Source organism: Symphalangus syndactylus, chromosome 5, assembly GCF_028878055.3.
Source record: "Symphalangus syndactylus isolate Jambi chromosome 5, NHGRI_mSymSyn1-v2.1_pri, whole genome shotgun sequence".
Lineage (NCBI taxonomy): Eukaryota > Metazoa > Chordata > Mammalia > Primates > Hylobatidae > Symphalangus > Symphalangus syndactylus.
Genome location: NC_072427.2, coordinates 42,038,736 through 42,056,907, shown reverse-complemented (window position 1 = coordinate 42,056,907; position 18,172 = coordinate 42,038,736). Strand labels below are relative to the sequence as shown.

The 18,172-nt window shown below is 53.8% G+C and overlaps 2 protein-coding genes across 5 annotated transcripts; one reads left to right on the top strand and one right to left on the bottom strand.

Moving 5' to 3' along the window:
* Positions 1–4,219: 4,219 nt before the first annotated feature.
* Positions 4,220–7,595, top strand: SNX22 (sorting nexin 22). 3 transcript variants are annotated; one of them, XM_055278187.2, is made up of 7 exons: positions 4,225–4,380; positions 4,773–4,856; positions 5,176–5,280; positions 5,778–5,872; positions 6,182–6,214; positions 6,454–6,521; positions 6,910–7,595. In XM_055278187.2, the coding sequence occupies exons 1-7, from the start codon at positions 4,306–4,308 to the stop codon at positions 7,029–7,031; spliced, it is 582 nt and encodes a 193-aa protein (XP_055134162.1). In that variant the 5' UTR covers positions 4,225–4,305; the 3' UTR covers positions 7,032–7,595. The 3 variants fall into 3 exon arrangements, with proteins under 3 accessions (XP_063495062.1, XP_055134162.1, XP_063495061.1); XM_063638992.1 differs by lacking the exon at positions 4,773–4,856 and having other exon boundaries at positions 4,220–4,380; XM_063638991.1 differs by lacking the exon at positions 6,182–6,214 and having other exon boundaries at positions 4,237–4,380.
* A 416-nt stretch (positions 7,596–8,011) lies between these two features.
* On the bottom strand, positions 8,012–16,102 carry PPIB (peptidylprolyl isomerase B). Of its 2 annotated transcripts, XM_055278185.2 has the most exons (5): positions 15,626–16,102; positions 14,814–14,927; positions 12,287–12,380; positions 8,920–9,104; positions 8,012–8,340 (listed from the first exon to the last, which is right to left on the bottom strand). In XM_055278185.2, the coding sequence occupies exons 1-5, from the start codon at positions 15,758–15,760 to the stop codon at positions 8,218–8,220; spliced, it is 651 nt and encodes a 216-aa protein (XP_055134160.1). In that variant the 5' UTR covers positions 15,761–16,102; the 3' UTR covers positions 8,012–8,217. The 2 variants fall into 2 exon arrangements, with proteins under 2 accessions (XP_055134160.1, XP_063495058.1); XM_063638988.1 differs by having other exon boundaries at positions 8,012–9,104; positions 15,626–16,041.
* Positions 16,103–18,172: the final 2,070 nt, after the last annotated feature.

Here is an 18,172-nt window from a genome sequence, read left to right as displayed (position 1 = left end):
CACGGTGAAACCCCGTCTCTACTAAAAATACAAAAAATTAGCCGGGCATGGTGGCGGGCACCTGTAGTCCCAGCTACTCGGGAGGCTGAGGCAGGAGAATGGTGTGAACCCGGGAGGCAGAGCTTGCAGTGAGCTGAGAACACGCCACTGCACTCCAGCCTGGGCGACAGAGCCAGACTCTGTCTCACAAAAAAAAAAAAAAAAAAAAAAAAAAAAAAAAAAAAAATCCAGGGCCAGGGCACTCAAATCTGAGATTTCACAGCCCTACAAGTGGTGGTGATGATTGCTAAAGTCTGAGAACTACTATAATCTAATATGGAAATACAATCCATATGCTAGATCATGGTGGAGAAAAGACAAAAGCCTGTATCGTAAAACAGCTCATTCTAAAAACAAGTTACTTTGAGGTCTGCACACCCATCATATAGAGTCTGGAACGTGGTGTTCATATGCTGAGCTGGCCAGCACTGAAAGCGTACAGAAAGCAAACTTTCTTTGACTGTAATAACTGCTATGGTATTTACATCATGTCATGCGTTCCTCTTTATAGGAAAATATTTGGCCGGGCACTGACTTACACCTATAATCCCAGCACTTTGGGAGGCCAGGGCAGGAGGATCAGTTGAGCCCAGGAGTTGGAGACCAGCTTGGGCAGCATAGTGAGACCCTGTCTCTATGAAACAAAACAAAACAAAAATTAGCCAGGCTTGATAGTGCATACCTGTAGTCTCAGCTACTTGGGAGGCTGAGCGCTTGAGCCTGGCACGTCAAGGCTGCAGTGAGCCATGATTGTGCCACTGCACTCCAGCCTCAGCAAATGAGTGAGACCCTGTCTCAATAAGTTAATATATAATTGATTTTTAAAAATTAGAAAATATTCTCCATACCTTGTTTTATCACCCCAAAGACATCTTAAATGCCTCTGTGTCAAGGATCTTGTTTTTATTCTTTTGTACCTGCACTCTTGTGCGGTGGAACACTGTGCAATTAGGAGCTGCAGGTTCACTATCACATGTTTGACAAGTCAGTTGCATGGAATCTCTTTCCACAACTGGTGATGAAAATCCACTGATCTGAGGCTTCCTGGAACACCTGAAAATTAAGTAAATGGATAAAGTAGACAATGATCTGCCAAGAGAGAAGAGAGGAGAGGTGTGTTTAACTCTGGAGGTAGGAAGAAGATTCTTGTTGTCCCACCTTGCAGGCAGCCTTTAAACCCTTCAGCAGCCGCTGCTCCTTCCCCTCCCTAGTTTTTTCTCAACATACCCCAAGTGCCCATTCATTCATATAGTCTTTCAATCACAAATATTATTCATATAGTCTTTCAACTCAATTTTTTTTTTTTTTTTTTGAGATGGAGTCTTGCTGTTGCCCAGGCTGGAGTGCAGTGGCACGATCTCGGCTCACTGCAGGCTCCGCACCCCGGGGTTCATGCCATTCTCCTGCCTCAGCCTCCTGAGTAGCTGGGACTACAGGTGCCCGCCACCGCGCCCGGCTAATTTTTTGTATTTTTAGTAGAGATGGGGTTTCACTGTGTTAGCCAGGATGGTCTCAATCTGATCTCGTGATCCGCCTGCCTCGGCCTCCCAAAGTGCTGGGATTACAGGCATGAGCCACCATGCCCAGCCAACCCAAATGTTTTTGAGACACACAGTAACCAAACAATAACTGCAGACTATAATACGTGCATAGAAAGGGTCATATGATAGAGTGGTCAAGAAGGAAGCCTCGGCCGGGTGAGGTGGCTCACGCCTGTTATCCCAGCACTTTGGGAGGTCAAGGTGGGTGGATAGCTTTAGCCCAGGAGTTCGAGACCAGCCTGGCCAACATGGCCAAACTCTGTCTCTACAAAAAATACAAAAATTAGCTGGGTGTGGTGGTGCGCACCTGTAGTTCCAGTTACTCAGGAGGCTGAGGTGGGAAAATCACCTAAGCTGCAGTGAGCCCTGTGATTGCGTCACTGCACTCCAGCCTGGGTGACTGGAGTGAGGCCCTGTCTCAAAAAAAAAACCCTTTTTGAGTTGAGTTTTAGGCTAAGAATTGGAGGATGAGCCCAATCCTTGAAGAGTCAAGGAAGAGTGTCCCCAGGTGGAGCAAACAGCCTAATGCAAAGGCCCTGAGGCAGGAAAGAGCTTGTCAGGTTGGAAGAGCCTGGTGCATGATGGGGAGAGGAGAGGAGAGGAGAGGAAATGAGGTGGAAGATGGAGGCTGGGCTGGGTTGTTTACAACTTTGCGGATTGCATAGGGAGAGTGAGTTTTATTCTAAGTGCAGTGGGAAACATTGGAAGGTTTTAAGCACATGCCTTGATAACAGTTTGTGCTGCAGGGTAGAGAATGGACGTTCTATTGGGGATGAAGGCAGGAAAAAATGGAGACTCACAGACAGAGGCGCAGACAGTCATTAGGATGGGGACCAAGAAGTCTGAGGATCCCAGGGGAGGCCTCCCTGGACAGTGGGAGTTGGGGAGGCCCTGTAGGCCAGGGAAAGCTGGGTCCCTGAATGATGGGGCCGTAGGGAGGAAATGAAAGCACAGCACTTCTCTTCACTCTGGGCTGCTTTTCTTCTAGGGGACCCCACTGGAATCTGGGAAGTTTCAGCTTCCTGGTTCTGTGGTCCTTGTGTGATGCAATTTGGAAAAAGAGAATGTGGGACATGATATTGGTGAGACCTGTTTGCCCCATTTTGGGGTCGTCATCTCAGCCCTTCTCTGGGGGCAGGGCTGGGGACGGAGGTTTTTTGCTCCAGATCAGAGGCATCTCTGCAGAAGCAGGGGAGGGGTGAGTCCCCTCAACCCCAGCCCCGAAGACAGGCACTCTGCTTCCTCCTGCGCACCCCAAGACCTCCCACTACGTATGAACTTTGGAAGGCAGGGCCTCGCCTCTCTGCATGTCACGGGGCCTTTGTCGGGGAAGTCAGTGGAGTAGAGGACCTGCCATGGTGCTGCTGATAGCAGCTCTCCGACAGCTGAAGGGTGCAGGGCTGAAAGGTGGGAGCAGAGGTCCTTTCCAGCACATGGCCTGAGAGAGTTCTGGATCAAAATCCTGCCACATATCCAGGAAGAACCTGCCCAGAGGGGTGGACAAGAGCAACCCGGTGCCACCCCCAAAGTCCCTCTTCCCATCTACTGCCCTGTGCCCACTTATCCTAGTCATCCAGGACAAGCCCACAGTCAAGCTGCTACTCAACGCTTCTGTTAAGGGCCTAACATGAATCATCTCACTTTTTTCTTTTTTTTTTTTTTTAGGCAGAGTCTTGCTGTTGCCCAGTCTGGAGAGCAATGGCTTGATCTCGGCTCACTGCAACCTCCGACTCTCAGGTTCAAGCGATTCTCCCGCCTCAGCCTCCTGAGTAGCTGGGATTACAGGCATGCGCCACCACGCCTGGTTGATTTTTGTGTTTTTAGTAGATACGGGGTTTCACCATGTTGGTCAGGCTGGTCTCGAACTCCTGACCTCAGGTGATCCGCCTGCCTCGGCCTCCCAAAGTGCTGGAATTACAGGCGTGAGCCACCGCGCCCGGCCAAATCATCTCATTTTATACACTCGCCTGAAGGAGCCACGTTATCCCTATTTTGCAGATGAGCAAAGGTCTACAGAGCTCCTGAAGTCCAGGCAGTCTGACGCCCAAATCGGAGCCTAGGTCCCTAAACTGCCTCTTCCCCACAAACAGCCTGGAGCCCCTTAGGGTTGGAAGATATGTGTGAATGGATGGATGAAAACAATGAATGAATGGGGGTGGCCTGTGGATGCTGGGGAAGGGGGCATCAAAGCTGGATTGGGTCCTAGCCTTGCTCAGGTGTGGCCTCAGCCGGGAAATCCAGATCACAATCCCAGGAACCAGGCTGAAAGGAGCGAAAGGCTCGGGAAGGGACTGAGGAACACAAGACAGGTCCCTGGTTGGCCCCAGGACCGGCGCTGAGGCCCGGGCCCCGCCTCCGTCCGCGCCTGGAGCTACAGGCCGTCCTTAGTCCATAGTAGGCGCTTAACTCAGGATGGGTGACGTTTTCGCTCTCCAGTTCCTGGCATCAGTGAGTGCTCTGTCAATGTTTGACAAACGGGTGACTCCACTGCCGCGCGCTGTGGGCGCACTAGACTTGGGGGGCGGCGTCCGGGTCCCCCCTAATCTTCTAGGCTCAGGACCCGCGGCGCAAGGGAACGCCCGGGGCGGGGTCGCCTGGGGGCGGGGCCTGGGGTGGGGCCTGCGGGCCGAAGGGGGCGGGGCCGGCCGCTCCGGGGTCCTCCGTCCGCTCCGGGAGAGTTAGGGCTCCGAGCCGAGCGCGCGGAGCGGCTGGGGCCGGGGCGCGGATGCTGGAAGTTCACATCCCGTCGGTGGGGCCCGAGGCCGAGGGGCCCAGGCAGAGCCCGGAGAAAAGCCACATGGTGAGCGCGGCCCCTGGATGGGGAGGGGCGCCGGGACCCGCAGGATTTCCCCGCGCTGCGCTCAGTGGGGGACCCGGAGCCCGGGCCCGGGTGAACGAGCGCTGCGGGCTGGACCGTCGGGGAAACCTTGTCGAGGGTTTGGGGGCCGCTTGGATTTGCCAGCCTCGCGGACCGTGGTTCGAGCTCTTGAGGGACCCCAGGGCTCCGAGGGGCAGGTCCGCCAACCCGTTCTCCCAGGTGTGCTGGAGCGGAGCGTCCCCGGGGAGCCGCGGCGCCGCAAGGCCGCTTTGTGCCTTTGAGCGCGGGAGGGTGGGCAAGTCGCCAGGCGCAGGTCCTGCGGCGTCCTCCCGCGGGGCCTCACGCGCAGACCCGCTGCCCGCCCACGCCGCCAGGTGTTCCGAGTGGAGGTGCTGTGCAGCGGGCGCAGACACACGGTGCCGAGGCGCTACAGCGAGTTCCACGCGCTGCACAAGCGGGTGAGGCGGCGCCGACCTCCCACCGGCCCGGGCCCAGCCTCTATCCAGCCCCTGCCCAGGCCCTGTGAGGCGGGCGGGCGAGCTCCAGCCCCAGCCTCCGCCACCCCCATTACTGCCTCAGTCCCTGCGCGGCCGGTCAGCCCCTGGGCCTCTGTGGGTGGGTTGGGGCCTTCCTCGCCCTCGGCGGGTCCACCACTCACCAGGGTCTGTCCCAGGGTAGAGTCTGAAGGCGGGGGCGCGGGAGGGCTTCTGGATCGGGCGAAGAGGGCTTGAGGGCTCAGTTGGGATGCTGTGATCGCACGCGGTCAACCTCCAGTAGATCAAGAAGCTGTACAAAGTGCCCGACTTCCCCTCGAAACGCCTGCCCAACTGGAGGACCAGAGGGTTGGAACAGCGCCGGCAGGGCTTGGAGGCCTACATCCAGGTATGCGAGGGCACAGTTGGTTGCCCCCCAGCCTGCTGTGCCAGGGGTGTGGCCCAGAGAGGTGTGGGGGCATGGCAGGGAGGGAACCCACAACTTTGGGATGTTATTCACCACCTCAAGCATCGATTTTCTGAGAGTAATATAGGTCCAAACACCCCCTTTGGCTTGTTGAAAGGACTGAATGAGGTAACGGACACAGGTAGTCCCACGTCCATGAAAGCCAGGTCCTGTCCCCTCCATGGTGAGGTCCTGTGCTGCCCTCCCGATGGCATGTAGGGTGAGGGTCCTTCCCCCAACAGCAAAGCTATGCCACGTCATGGGGTACAACCTGTGCACACAGGGCGCAGCGCTCAGAAGGGCCCTGAGCCTGGTTCAATGCTCTGCTGTCATTGTCGTGAAATTCTTTTTTGGGAACAAAGAGCCCTGCATTTTCATTGACACTGCGCTATGCAAATTAGTAGCTGGGTCTCATTGCAGGTCTCCTCTGTCCTCTCCAGGGCATCCTGTACCTGAACCAGGAGGTGCCCAAGGAGTTACTGGAATTCCTGAGACTTCGGCACTTCCCCACAGACCCCAAGGCTAGCAACTGGGGGTAAGGAGGGCCGGTGGCGGGGGCCAGGGGCTGTCAGCAGTGAGCAGGTGAGGAAAGGTGTTGGAGAGCAAGCCCTTTCTTCTCACATCTGCCAGGATCCAGCCTGACATGACCACCCTCACCAGCTTTCTTGACCTGGGTGGAGGGGCTTTTTTTTGGACAGACTTGGTTACCTCCGGAACTGGGGCTTGTTACAAATAGAAGCAGTGGTCCCCTGGGAAGTGCAGTTCTGGGCTCTGGTGTCTCCACCCCTTCCTCACGCTCCCTCGGCATCCCCAGGCAGCTTACAGTGATTTCTCTTCTCTTCAGCACCCTGGGGGAGTTCCTGCCTGGCCACAGCAGGCAAGTCAAAGCCCTAGCCCGCGCCTGGCCCCTGCCGCCCCCTAGTGGCCATATGCTAGGAGGCGGGCCTGCTGCCTGGGCCTGTCTGGCCTGGGCCCTGAAGTCTATTTTCCCTTTGGTGCCTCCTGAGCCCATTTCCCACTCACCTTTTCCTTCATGGGTCCCTGGTGGTCTCCACCCCTCTGTGGGATTCTGCCCTGCCTCCCGCACCCATGGTTCATGACCCTTTTTCCTCCCAGCTCCCAGCAGCACCAGCGGCCTGTCCTGAACTTCCATGTGGATCCCTATGTTTACACCCCCTCCCCAGGTGAGGAGGTGCCTAGATACGGGGCTAAAGGGCTGGGTTGTGGGCTTTGTTTGCATTTCGCAGCTCCTGGGACCCTGAGGCAGCATCTCCTTCCTGCTGCCCACCTCTGGAGCCATTACCTCCTGCTCCTGTCCCCTGGAGCCTGCTTTGTAGACACAAGGAAAACAAGTTTGGCTTCCCTGGTCTCCATTTCCTCAGCAGCCTGACTTCTTTACCAAGCTGATGTGAACAGAATGTGACCTGGGAATGCGGAGGCTTCATTTGGGGTGGACAGCTGCTGTCTGCTGCCTTGGCAGGGGCTCCTACTCCCAAGTGGGGGCTGAGCCCATGAGCAGGAGCTCAAGGAGCTGCAGGCCTGAGGCCAGACCTGTTTAATTCTGTCCCACAGAGTCGCTGCCCAACGTGGTGGTGAATGGTGTGCTCCAGGGCCTCTACAGCTTCAGCATCAGCCCAGCTAAAGCCCAGCCAAAGGCGGCCTGTCACCCTGCTCCTCTACCACCGATGCCCTGATCAGTCCAGAGGCCTTTGGCTGCCTCCTAAGAAAGTCATGTGCCTCCCTGCTATGAACTCCATATAAGGCTAGGTCCTCCTTTGGCCTGGACCCAGGACTTAACTACCGAGTGCCCAGTTGTGCCATATTCCCGCTCAAGGCTCCGAACTTGGCTCGCATTGGTAGCTGAAGGTGGTAGAATTTGCATGCTCTTAGAGCCCAACAGCCAAGGCTGTCAAGAAGATAAGTAATAAAGGAAGAAGTCAGCCAGGTGCAGTGGCTCACGCCTGTAATCCCAGCACTTTGGGAGGCCAAGGTGGGTGGATCACCTGAGGTCAGGAGTTCAAGACCAGCCTGACCACCATGGAGAAACCCCATCTCTACTAAAAATACAAAATTAGCCGGGCGTCGTGGTGGTGCATGCCTGTAATCCCAGCTACTTGGGAAGCTGAGGCAGGAGAATCGCTTGAACCCGGGAGGCGGAAGTTGTGGTCAGCCGAGATCGCGCCACTGCACTCCAGCATGGGCAGCAAGAGCGAAACTCCGTCTCAAAATAAATAAATAAATAATAAAGGAAAAAGTCAGCTGGGTGCAGAGGCTCATGCCTGTAATCCCAACACTTTAGGAGGCCAAGGCAGGAGGATGCTTGAGTCTGGAAGTTTCAGACCAGCCTATGCAACATAGTGAGACCTGTCTCTACAAAAAAAAAAAAAAGTCAGTTTAGAGGTAGGCTATGAAAAAGTACAGGTATATCCCTTAACGTAGACTGGAGGGTGATGGCAAGGGGAGCAAATGTGGAGGCCCAGTAGCTGGCAAAGTTTAGAAGCAGGGGGCAAAAGCTCCCGCCTGACTTTTCCTGGGCAGCTCCTGGGTCAAAGAAGTTTCAGGCAGGATCCCAGGGAAGGGGCAGGCACCCATTGCCACAGAAGAGTTGCAGGCATGTTGGGATGTAGGCCTAGGGGAGGTGCTGCAGGCTCAAGAACCAGGCCCACACATTATATATATAAAAAAAGAAAACCCACATTTTTTTTTATTGGTCAGTGTTGGTAAGAGTTTGTTACAAAACTGAGTCCATGGGCCTGTGGAATGTGAGGGGAGTGGGTCCGCTCCACCAGATGCCAGCACCGGGGCCAGTGCAGCTCAGAGCCCTGTGGCGGACTACAGGGCCCGCACAGACGGTCACTCAAAGAAAGAGGTCCCTGTGCCCTACTCCTTGGCGATGGCAAAGGGCTTCTCCACCTCGATCTTGCCGCAGTCTGCGATGATCACATCCTTCAGGGGTTTATCCCGGCTGTCTGTCTTGGTGCTCTCCACCTTCCGCACCACCTCCTAGAAAAGAAAGGTGGAAGTAGGAGGGCACGGTGGGTCAGGAGGTCCACCGCTCAGGAGAAAGGCCTCAGCATATGGCTCAGGAGAGCTGAGACCCACAAGTGATCAACAGCACACAAAACTGGAGGCACCAAAATTCTAACAGACTCCTGGCCAGAGCAGGGAGAATGCAGATTTGACAAGGGGATGCAGGAATTTTGTTCCTTTGAAGTAAGACCCAGGTTGGGCCAAGGGCGAGGAGGAGGAAGAGGGTGACCAGGGAATGTGGCTTCTCAGGGACACTGCGTTCAGCTGCACTCTGTATACCTCAGGGGTGAGACCAGCACATCACGGAGCAAATGAGGGGAGGGAGGCTCCGGCAGTTGTACAGCCTTCCTGGCTGGGCTCTGAGGGGGCTGGAAGAATTTAGAACCTTGTAGGCATGGAGGTACAGGGTTTCTTCTGGACAGGAGCACTGGGCCGCATCTGTGGGTTGGGTCCTTTTGGGAAAGGGATGGACACATGGAGCTCCTGCCCTGGGGTCTGTGTTGAATCCCCAGTGAGGATTGCCCAGCAGTAGCCCTTGCTTCCAGAACTCACCATGCCCTCTAGAACTTTGCCAAACACCACATGCTTGCCATCTAGCCAGGCTGTCTTGACTGTCGTGATGAAGAACTGGGAGCCGTTGGTGTCTTTGCCTGCGTTGGCCATGCTTACCCAGCCAGGCCCATAGTGCTTCAGTTTGAAGTTCTCATCGGGGAAGCGCTCACCGTAGATGCTCTTTCCTGGGAAAAAAGACAGAGCAGGTCGGGGCGCTGGACTGGGCCAAACCAGGCAGACACTCGGGGCCAGGACTAAGGGGGCTTAACCTGTCCTCTGTGCCAGGCTAGGCTTGAGTGGAGTACAAGGACATAAAAGCCACGTCCTTCCTATCTTCTGGCCTCAGAGCCAAGCCATGCTGACTGAGGCCAAGTGGGGCATCAGGCCAGGCTGATGTGGCGAACAGCTCACAGAAGGATTACTTCAAGAGGATAGTTTCGTGGCTTTTAAATAAGGCGCATGTTATCAGCTCCCCTTAGCTATGGCCCAGGCCTGCCATGGAGGGACTTTGGTGGAGGGAGGTGCCGTGCAGGATGCAGGGGAGTCAACAGGGTCGGAACTCTCCAGAAAAGGAGGACTGCTGTGGCTGACCAGCCTGTTTTCCTATGAGCACAAAAGACACAGGCATAGCTGCAGAGGAGAAAGCAGCCAGAGATGGGTGGGGAGGGGCAGAAAAGAGGGGCTGCCCCTTGCGTTCTGAAGAGTCAAAGCCTCTTAACAGGGAATGAACAGGAATAAAAGACAGCTGTGAGTGTGTGTGCCGCATCTGTCCACGTGGGGCTTGGGGATATGACGAGAGCAATCCGGAGTGATCTCTACGCTGTTTCGGAGATCCTAGTTCCAAAGCTGCTTCCAGGAGGAACACCGAAACCCTTCTTTTTCCCTATCACCCCTTGGAGACTGACGCTGTGCATTAGGCCCCAAGAAAGTCAGCCAAAAACGGGGTCGTTTTCATTTTGTTTTATCTAACACCTTTCAAATGTATTGGCGTGCAAAACTCTTTTTTCCTTCTCACTGCACCTACCTTCATCCTGTGGTTCCACAGAATGGAACTGAGCTGGGAAACTGTCCTAGACCGATGCCAACCAGGAAGATGTTTCTGATTGGGCCGCAGGTAGGATGACTGAAAACCAAGAATGACCAGATTCTGGCTGGTGGGGACAGGGGTGCTTCTGCCTGTGCCCCACCTCTCACCCCCACGCTGGGGAGACTGGACTCTGCCACATGTGCAGTGAGTCCTGGCTGGAATGCTGGCTAAAAGCCTCCCCCATTTGAGCCAACTGTGGGATTTTGATTATAGTTGTTATCCAGAAAACCCCCGAATCTCCATCCTTAGCTCCAACCAGTCTCCCAACATACAGGGGTTCCAAACTCAAATGGGCATTTCTATTTAAACTCAACATACCTTGTCATCTTTCTCTCCAGACCTGTTATTCTTCTGATCCCTTTTCCTCTGCACGTGGCTCAGGTTGTCCCTGCCCACTCCCCATGTACTTTTTCTTTCCATTCCCGCCACCACCGCTGCAGTAGGCGAGTGCTTAGGGTGCTCACAGTGTGTGCGAGAGACTGTTCCAAGCATTCTTACATATTTAACAATCCACCCTATGAGGAGGAGCTAGCTCCACTTCAAAGATGAAGAAACTGAGGCACAGAGAATAAAAGGAGCCCCAGCAGAGCAGCAGCAGAGCTAGGGTTCAGACCAAGGTGGTCTCTGCTCTCAAATCTCTGCTCTCAGCCACCTCAGGATCAGGTCCAAATCTCCCTGCCCAGGGTCAGCGGCACCAGTGGCCCCAGCGGCCTGCCTGCCCTGGCCCCCACATCCTAGATCTGCCACCACATGACTCCCCTGGCACCCCAAGCGAGGGGTCATCCTCTTACTCAGCTCCGTGGCCCTGACTCCCTGCAGGCCGAAGCCCAGGCTGCAGGCCATCACCCACCTCTCTGCACTCCGGGTACAGATGCCCTCACCTGACCTTTGGCCAAGCTCCTGCCACAGAACAGCACTGGGCTCAGGCCCTAACCCTGCCTCTTTTCTGCCCATTCAAATTCTCCTCATTGAGGACCCCACTGAAATCTTTCCTCACATCCACAAGGCCATTCCCTGTTCCCTGGCCTGAGGGGATCCCTCTGCTTGTCAGCACTTCAACAATGGCTGACTTACTAAGCACTCACTGCATGCCAGGCACTTCACACTCCAGATCTAGCCCAATCCTCATGGCCCCACAACTCTCTTCACCCTCACTGCACAGAACAGGAAACTGAAGCTCCAAGGACTCACTTGCCTGAGGTCACAAAACAAGAAGGTGGCAGACGCTGGATCGAGCCCAACTGCGTCTGACCCCACAAATACAGTTCTTTGGTCTCTTTCGTGAGCCCAAGTCCTAAACGCTGCATCATGGCCCACTTGTACATTTTCAGTTGTTGGAAGTAAAAGGGAGCCACTGCCCCCTGGGTCTTTACATCCTCAACCCCCACCACAGAGCCCACAGACACTCATCGAGGAGTGAGCTGTGTTCTAAGGGAGCAGCAGGCTGTACCTGAGCTCAGTGAGACTCATGCAGGCGTCCGGGGGTCTTTCTGTCCTACGTGTGCAAGTGAATGCCAAGGTGAGAGTCGGCCCTTACAGAGTGGTCTCTGGTAAAAGACTGTCAAGGAAAGCAACTGCTCCCACTCTTTTTTTTTGAGATGGAGTCTTGCTCTGTCGCCCAGGCTGGAGTGCAGTGGCGTGATTTCAGCTCACTGCAACCTCCGCCTCCCGGGTTCAAGCAATTCTCCTGCCTCAGCCTCCTGAGTAACTGGGATTATAGGCACGTGCCATCATGCCCGGCTAATCTTTTGTATTTTTAGTAAAGATGGGATTTCAACATGTTGGCCAGGCTGGTCTTGAACTCCTGGCCTCAAGTGATCCAGCCACCTTGGCCTTCCAAAGTGCTGGGATCACAGAGTCACCATGCCTGGCCCTCCCACTCTTGCTGGGGCTTCCAGGGTAGCCTGGAGAGGCTTTGGGCACCTGACCTAGAATCGCGTACCCACATGTCTTCACTTTGCTTCCACACGCCTCTCTCCCCAATCCCCATTCTGAAGAGGTATCAGGAAAGGTCACCAGGCTATGGGCCTGGATCAGCAGGACGGCCACCTGGGAGAGATTCTCTTAGGTCTACCATCAGGTCCACCCCGTTATTCTCTCTTCTTTGTACTGGGTTCCCTCTTCAAAGAAGGGTGCCGCTGGTCTCAAAGTAGGTAAGTAATAAGTAGCCCTGCCTCTAGAGCCGGGGAAGAAAGAGGCCTTGTCTCCCCAGCAGAACCTGGCCCTCCCACCGTGGAGGCTACACTGACATACTCCTTGGCCCAGAGGACCTGTGGTTACCTCCTGTGCCATCTCCCCTGGTGAAGTCTCCGCCCTGGATCATGAAGTCCTTGATTACACGATGGAATTTGCTATTTTTGTAGCCAAATCCTTTCTAGAAAAAGGGAAGAGAAGGTAAGGAGGTAGTATGGGGCAGCAGGAAGACATTACATTAAATAGGCCCCACAGGAACAAGTGCACAACTCCTGCTCGCAGAAGAGACACCACTGCTGACCACTTTCACTGTTCAATGTGCTACTAAGTGAGCAGGCAGGCACCACAGGACAGGCATGGTACACACAGATGTGGAAATTCCTCTGCCTCCATACAATTCCCAAGCTTTATATAATTCTACATCACATAATGCTTTCCCCCTCATTTCTTCCAATCATAAGAGCAGATACAAGAAAACTGAGAAGGGCCAGGCGCGGTGGCTCACGCCTGTAATCCCAGCACTTTGGGAGGCCGAGGCGGGCGGATCACGAGGTCAGGAGATCGAGACCATCCTGGCTAACACGGTGAAACCCCGTCTCTACTAAAAAATACAAAAAATTAGCCCGGCGAGGTGGCAGGCGCCTGTAGTCCCAGCTACGCGGGAGGCTGAGGCAGGAGAATGGCGTGAACCCTGGGGGGCGGAGCCTACAGTGAGCCGAGATCGCGCCACTGCACTCCAGCCTGGGTGAAAGAGCGAGACTCCGTCTCAAAAAAAAAAAGAAAACTGAGAAGAAAGGTCACCTGCTGGCTCAATGGAAAGTTAATATAAACTGAAATAGGGCACTGTTGTTTCCTTAAAACCCATTGCCCTCACCCTAGATGAAGTCTCCCCAGGAAGCTCTGGACCCCTTACGCTTTTTTATCTCATTTTTAAAATTTTATTATTATTATTATTTTTTGAGACGGAGTCTCGCTCTGTCGCCCAGGCTGGAGTGCAGTGGCGCAATCTCGGCTCACTGCAAGCTCCGCCTCCCGGGTTCACGCCATTCTCCTGCCTCAGCCTCTCCGAGTAGCTGGGACTACAGGCGCCCGCCACCACGCCCGGCTAATTTTTTGTATTTTTAGTAGAGACGGGGTTTCACCGTGGTCTCGATCTCCTGACCTCGTGATCCGCCCGCCTCGGCCTCCCAAAGTGCTGGGATTACAAGCGTGAGCCACCGCGCCCGGCCTAAATTTTATTATTATTTTTTTTGAGACAGAGTTTCTCTCTTGTCGCCCAGGCTGGAGTGCAATGGCACAATCTCCGCTCACTGCAGCCTCCGCCTCCCAGGTTCAAGCAATTCTCCAGCCTCAGCCTCCTGAGTAGCTGGGATTACAGGCATGCGCCACCACAATGCCCAGCTAATTTCTGTATTTTTAGTAGAGATGGGGTTTCACCATGTTGCCCAGGCTGCTCTCGAACTCCTGAACTCAGGTGATCTGCCCTCCTCGGCCTCCCAAAGTGCTGGGATTACAGGCGTGAGCCACCACGCCTGGCCTGTTTTTTTATTTTTATTTTTTGAGATGGAATTTCCCTCTTGCCCAGGCTAGAGTGCAGTGGGGCAATCTCGGCTCATGCAACCTCCACCTCCTGGGTTCAACCAATTCTCCTGCCTCAGCCTCCCAAGTAGCTGGAATTACAGGCGCCTACCACCACGCCTGGCTAATTTTTTGTATTTTTAGTAGAGACAGGGTTTCGCCAAGTTGGCCAGGCTGGTCTCGAACCCCTGACCTCAGGTGATCTACCCGCCTCAGCCTCCCAAAGTGCTGGGATTACAGGCGTGAGTTACTGCGCCCGGCCTTTTATTTTTAATTTTTTTTTTGAGACAGGGTCTCACTCTATTGCTCAGGTTGGAGTGCAGTGGCATGATCATGGCTCACTGCAACCTCCATTTCACTTCAGCCTCCTGAGTAGCTGTAGCTGGGACCACAGGTGCACCCGGTCACACCCAGCTAATTAAAAAAAAATTTTTTTTGGCCAGGCACAGTGGCTCACACCTCTAATCCCAGCACTTTGGGAGGCCAAGGCAGGCAGATCACCTGAGGTCAGGAGTTCGAGATCAGCCTGGCCAACATGGTGAAACCCTGTCACTACTAAAAATACAAAATTAGCCAAGCGTGGTGGTGCATGCCTGTAATCCCAGCTACTCGGGAGGCTGAGGCAGGAGAATCACTTGAACCCGGGAGGCGGAGGTTGCAGTGAGCTGAGGCCGCACAACTGCACTCTAGCCTGGGCGACAAGAGTGAAACTCTGTCTCAAAAAAAAAAATTTTTGCGGGGGTAGAGACAGGGTCTTGCTATGTTGTCCAGGTTGGCTTTGAACTCCTGGGCTCAAGCAGTCCTCCTACCTTGGCCTCCAAAAGTGCTGGGATTATAAGTGTGAGCCACTGTGCCTGGTCAGGGCCCCCTTACTCTTAAGAAAGGGCAATACTGTGTTCCCAGGACAACAGGCAGTCGGTGCTCAGTGAGTGAGGTCCATGCTACAGATCGACTGAACTCTGCAGGTCAGTTTGCTGCCATCCCCAGTGCCAATTTCACTTCATTAGAGTTGACTACCCCTGCTCCAGCCACTTACCTCTCCTGTAGCTAAGGCCACAAAATTATCCACTGTTTTTGGAACAGTCTTTCCGAAGAGACCAAAGATCACCCGGCCTACATCTTCATCTCCAATTCGTAGGTCAAAATACACCTGAGGAAAGAGACCATTTCCAACTTAGCTTCTTTAAAGGGGCGTTGCTAGGGGAGGGAAGGTACAAGAAGCTAACCTGAGGATGGGAGAGAGAATAGAGCCATATTTTTAGAGAACTGGTTCTGAATCTGATTTTGGTGACGGTAAAAATCCTATGAGAATCTAATGAAAACTCCAGACCCCTTTCTTGGAAAACATGCTTATCTATACCCTCCTTGGACTACAGGATAACAATATTTGCTCTAAACAGCTAATGGACCCAGATTCTAAAAATTAACATTAGAAAACCCATAAGGAGCGGAGCCTAAGTTCACCACTTAAGTTTGAAGTATACATACTGTGCTTTGTAATTGGAAGTGGCTAAAATTTGGCTTAAGCAGAAAAAGGATTAGGAATCCGGCAGGCGTGATCTTTCACCATCTCCCCAGCACTGAGGGGTTTTTGCAATAAAGGCTGCTCTGAGACTGCCAGTGCCGGCCCCAGATGGGTATCCGGGGATCCAACTAACTCCCTGGGTCAGGGCAGGGGCTGGGGGTGTCGGGGTGGGTCCGGGTCGTTCTCTGGACTGAATGGGCAGGACGGCCCAGACGCCACGAGGCCACAAACAGAAGCCGAGGGAGGAGGGGCTGAGCCAAGGCCAAGCCAAGGCCGCCCGGGCCCGAGCTCCGGCACCGTAAATGCCGCGGACTCCACCGGACCTTGACGGTGACTTTGGGCCCCTTCTTCTTCTCATCGGCCGCGGAAGGTCCCGGCAGCAGCAGGAAGAAGACGGACCCCGCGATGAGGGCGGCGGCAAGGAGCACCTTCATGTTGCGTTCGGAGAGGCGCAGCATCCACAGGCGGAGGCGAAAGCGGACCGGACAGCTGAGGCCGGAAGAGGGTGGGGCCGCGGTGGCTAGGGAGCCGGCGCCGCCACGCGCGGGTAGGGGGGACTGAGGCTGCTCGCGGGCTCCGGGCGGGCGGCGGGCGCCGTTTCCCCCCTTCGGCTCGGCGCCGGATAGTAGGTCCCCCTGCGGGGCGGGCACCGACGCGGGCTCGTGGGTGGTTGCCACGTTACTGCTCCCTCATTGGGCTCCCGGCCGCCCTCTCCTGCCCACAGGAAGGCCACCGGCGGAAGGCGGCCCCGCAGAGCACGGGCCCGGGCTCCGAGAAGACCACAAGCCCCGGCATGCTCCGCGGCCTGCCCGCCCCCGCGCCCCGCCCCGCCCCGCCCCGCCGCGCGCGTCCCGCCCGGAGCGCTGTTCCACTGGCCTGCGGTAGCTGGCGCTTGAGGTTAGCAAATACGTGGGCCTGGACAGGGGCACGGGACGCTTGTCACTGTTTTGGGCCAATCAAGTGTTTGTCACCGCCAAATTGGCTCTAAACGTTGTGGCTTCCAGACACTTCAGGGACATTTATGCTTACCGAGCGTGACCTTGTACGGCTCCTTCCACTTGTCTTGCAAAACTTGCTACACAACCCACTTCCTTTTTTACTGAGGCCGTCAAGTTACTACCCATTTTTCTCTCCCTTCTGTAATCTTGCTGTGCTTACTGATGTATATATCAATGGACATCTTATCGTATACGCTGTTCTTAACTTCCTTTACCTTTTCCCCCAATAGACTACATTTTTTTTTTCTGCGCAAGGGACTGTGTTGCATTTACTCTGTCCACAGGTCCCTCACAGCGCTGCAGTGATTGAAATCAAGCACAGCGCTGCAGTACTGAGTGCCCAACAAGTCCTGGTTGGGATAGCTTCACATCCGCACTGACATGAGCAATAATTTATGCCACGGCCTGAGGATACAATGCCTTTTTTCCAGAGGTCAAGGATAGTTACTAGATGTCCCCACAGGGCTATTTTCGGTCTTCACACACTTAGTGTTGTCCTACTCTACAACATACTTTGGTACTGGGAGTCTTACACACCAAAACACAAACTTTCAAAACACAAAACTTCCAAAATTTGGACCTATGGCGTTAAAACGTCTTTAAAACTGATTTTCAAAGATTAACTTCGTAGAAATTCCAGGTCATCACAGCACAGATTATAGGCAGGGCTCCACTTACATAAATTATGCAGTCTTTATGAGGCGCTGACCTGAGACTGAAGTTATGCAAGGCCACTGGCATTAACTTTGTTGTTCATTACAGCGGCCTTACACAGGTTGTAGAGCTTCAAGACAGTTCTCTTATTTCCCATCCTTGCACCTCAATTCAGACAACCCCAATCAGGAGGAAGTTTTAAACATTGTTATACTGACAAAGATGATCTTCCAGATCCATCTCTCATCCCCACTTTTTTTTTTTTTTTTCCTATTTTGTTAAGCCTCTTTCTTCACTCACTGGTCTCAGGCTGCCATAGCCAGAGAAAAATGTTTACTAAATCATGTTTTCAAAGTAGCCTCCGGCTGGGCACAGTAGCTCATACCTGTAATCCCAGCACTTTGAGAGGCTGTGGCAGGCAGATGACTTGAGTCCAGGAGTTTGAGCCTGGGCAACATGGTGAAACCTGTCTCTACAAAAAATACAAAAATTAGCAGGGCGTGGTGGTGCGCATCTGTAGTTGAAGCTACCCCAGAGGCTGAGGTGGAGGAATCACCTGAGCCCAGAAGGTCAAGGCTGCAGTGTACTGTAATCCTGAAACTGCACTCCAGCCTGTCTCAAAAACAAGGAAACACTCAAAAAACCCAAGTAGCCTCCTGCACATGAGGAGCTAAGGCTAAAATGGCATTACAGCAGCCTTTCTCCCACTCCCACTTTCAAAAGACATCAGGTTGATGGATAAAATGCTCTCAATGTGAAACTTTTCTCTCATGATTCTTCCGCTGCTACTTGCCTGTGAAAAAGTAATTAAAGAGTAGTAACAAACTGGAAGGAGTCAATCATGCCCAGATTGACAGTTGTTCTGTTGGCTACATATGCAGTATGGTTTTACATTGCTCATGGTAGTTCTATCTTCTGTCTGGACATATATTCCGCATTTGTAGAGCAGAATTATAAAGCTACTAAAGTTGTTCCACATATCAGATCCTGATTTCCTGTGTTCTACCACCTGAGAACAACAGGGACCCAGGAACTAACATGTGAGTGATAATGTCCAAATTCTTCCAGGAATATTTATTTATTTGAGACGGAGTCTTGCTCTGACGTCCATGCTGGCGTGCAGTGGTGCAATCTTGGCTCACTGCAAACTCCACCTCCCAGGTTCAAGCAATTGGCCTGCCTCAGCCTCCTGAGTAGCTGGGATTACAGGTGTGCACC

Excerpts from the sequence above, each read along its gene's own strand:
- SNX22 (XM_055278187.2), top strand. The coding sequence starts at position 4,306 with ATGCTGGAAGTTCACATCCCGTCGGTGGGGCCCGAGGCCGAGGGGCCC. Across the intron at positions 4,381-4,772 it reads GCCCGGAGAAAAGCCACATG|GTGTTCCGAGTGGAGGTGCT; the intron begins GTGAGCGCGGCC and ends CCACGCCGCCAG. Across the intron at positions 5,281-5,777 it reads GCTTGGAGGCCTACATCCAG|GGCATCCTGTACCTGAACCA; the intron begins GTATGCGAGGGC and ends TGTCCTCTCCAG.
- PPIB (XM_063638988.1), bottom strand. The coding sequence starts at position 15,760 with ATGCTGCGCCTCTCCGAACGCAACATGAAGGTGCTCCTTGCCGCCGCC. Across the intron at positions 12,381-14,813 it reads TGGCCTTAGCTACAGGAGAG|AAAGGATTTGGCTACAAAAA; the intron begins GTAAGTGGCTGG and ends CCCTTTTTCTAG. Across the intron at positions 9,105-12,286 it reads CAGGGGAGATGGCACAGGAG|GAAAGAGCATCTACGGTGAG; the intron begins GTAACCACAGGT and ends CTTTTTTCCCAG.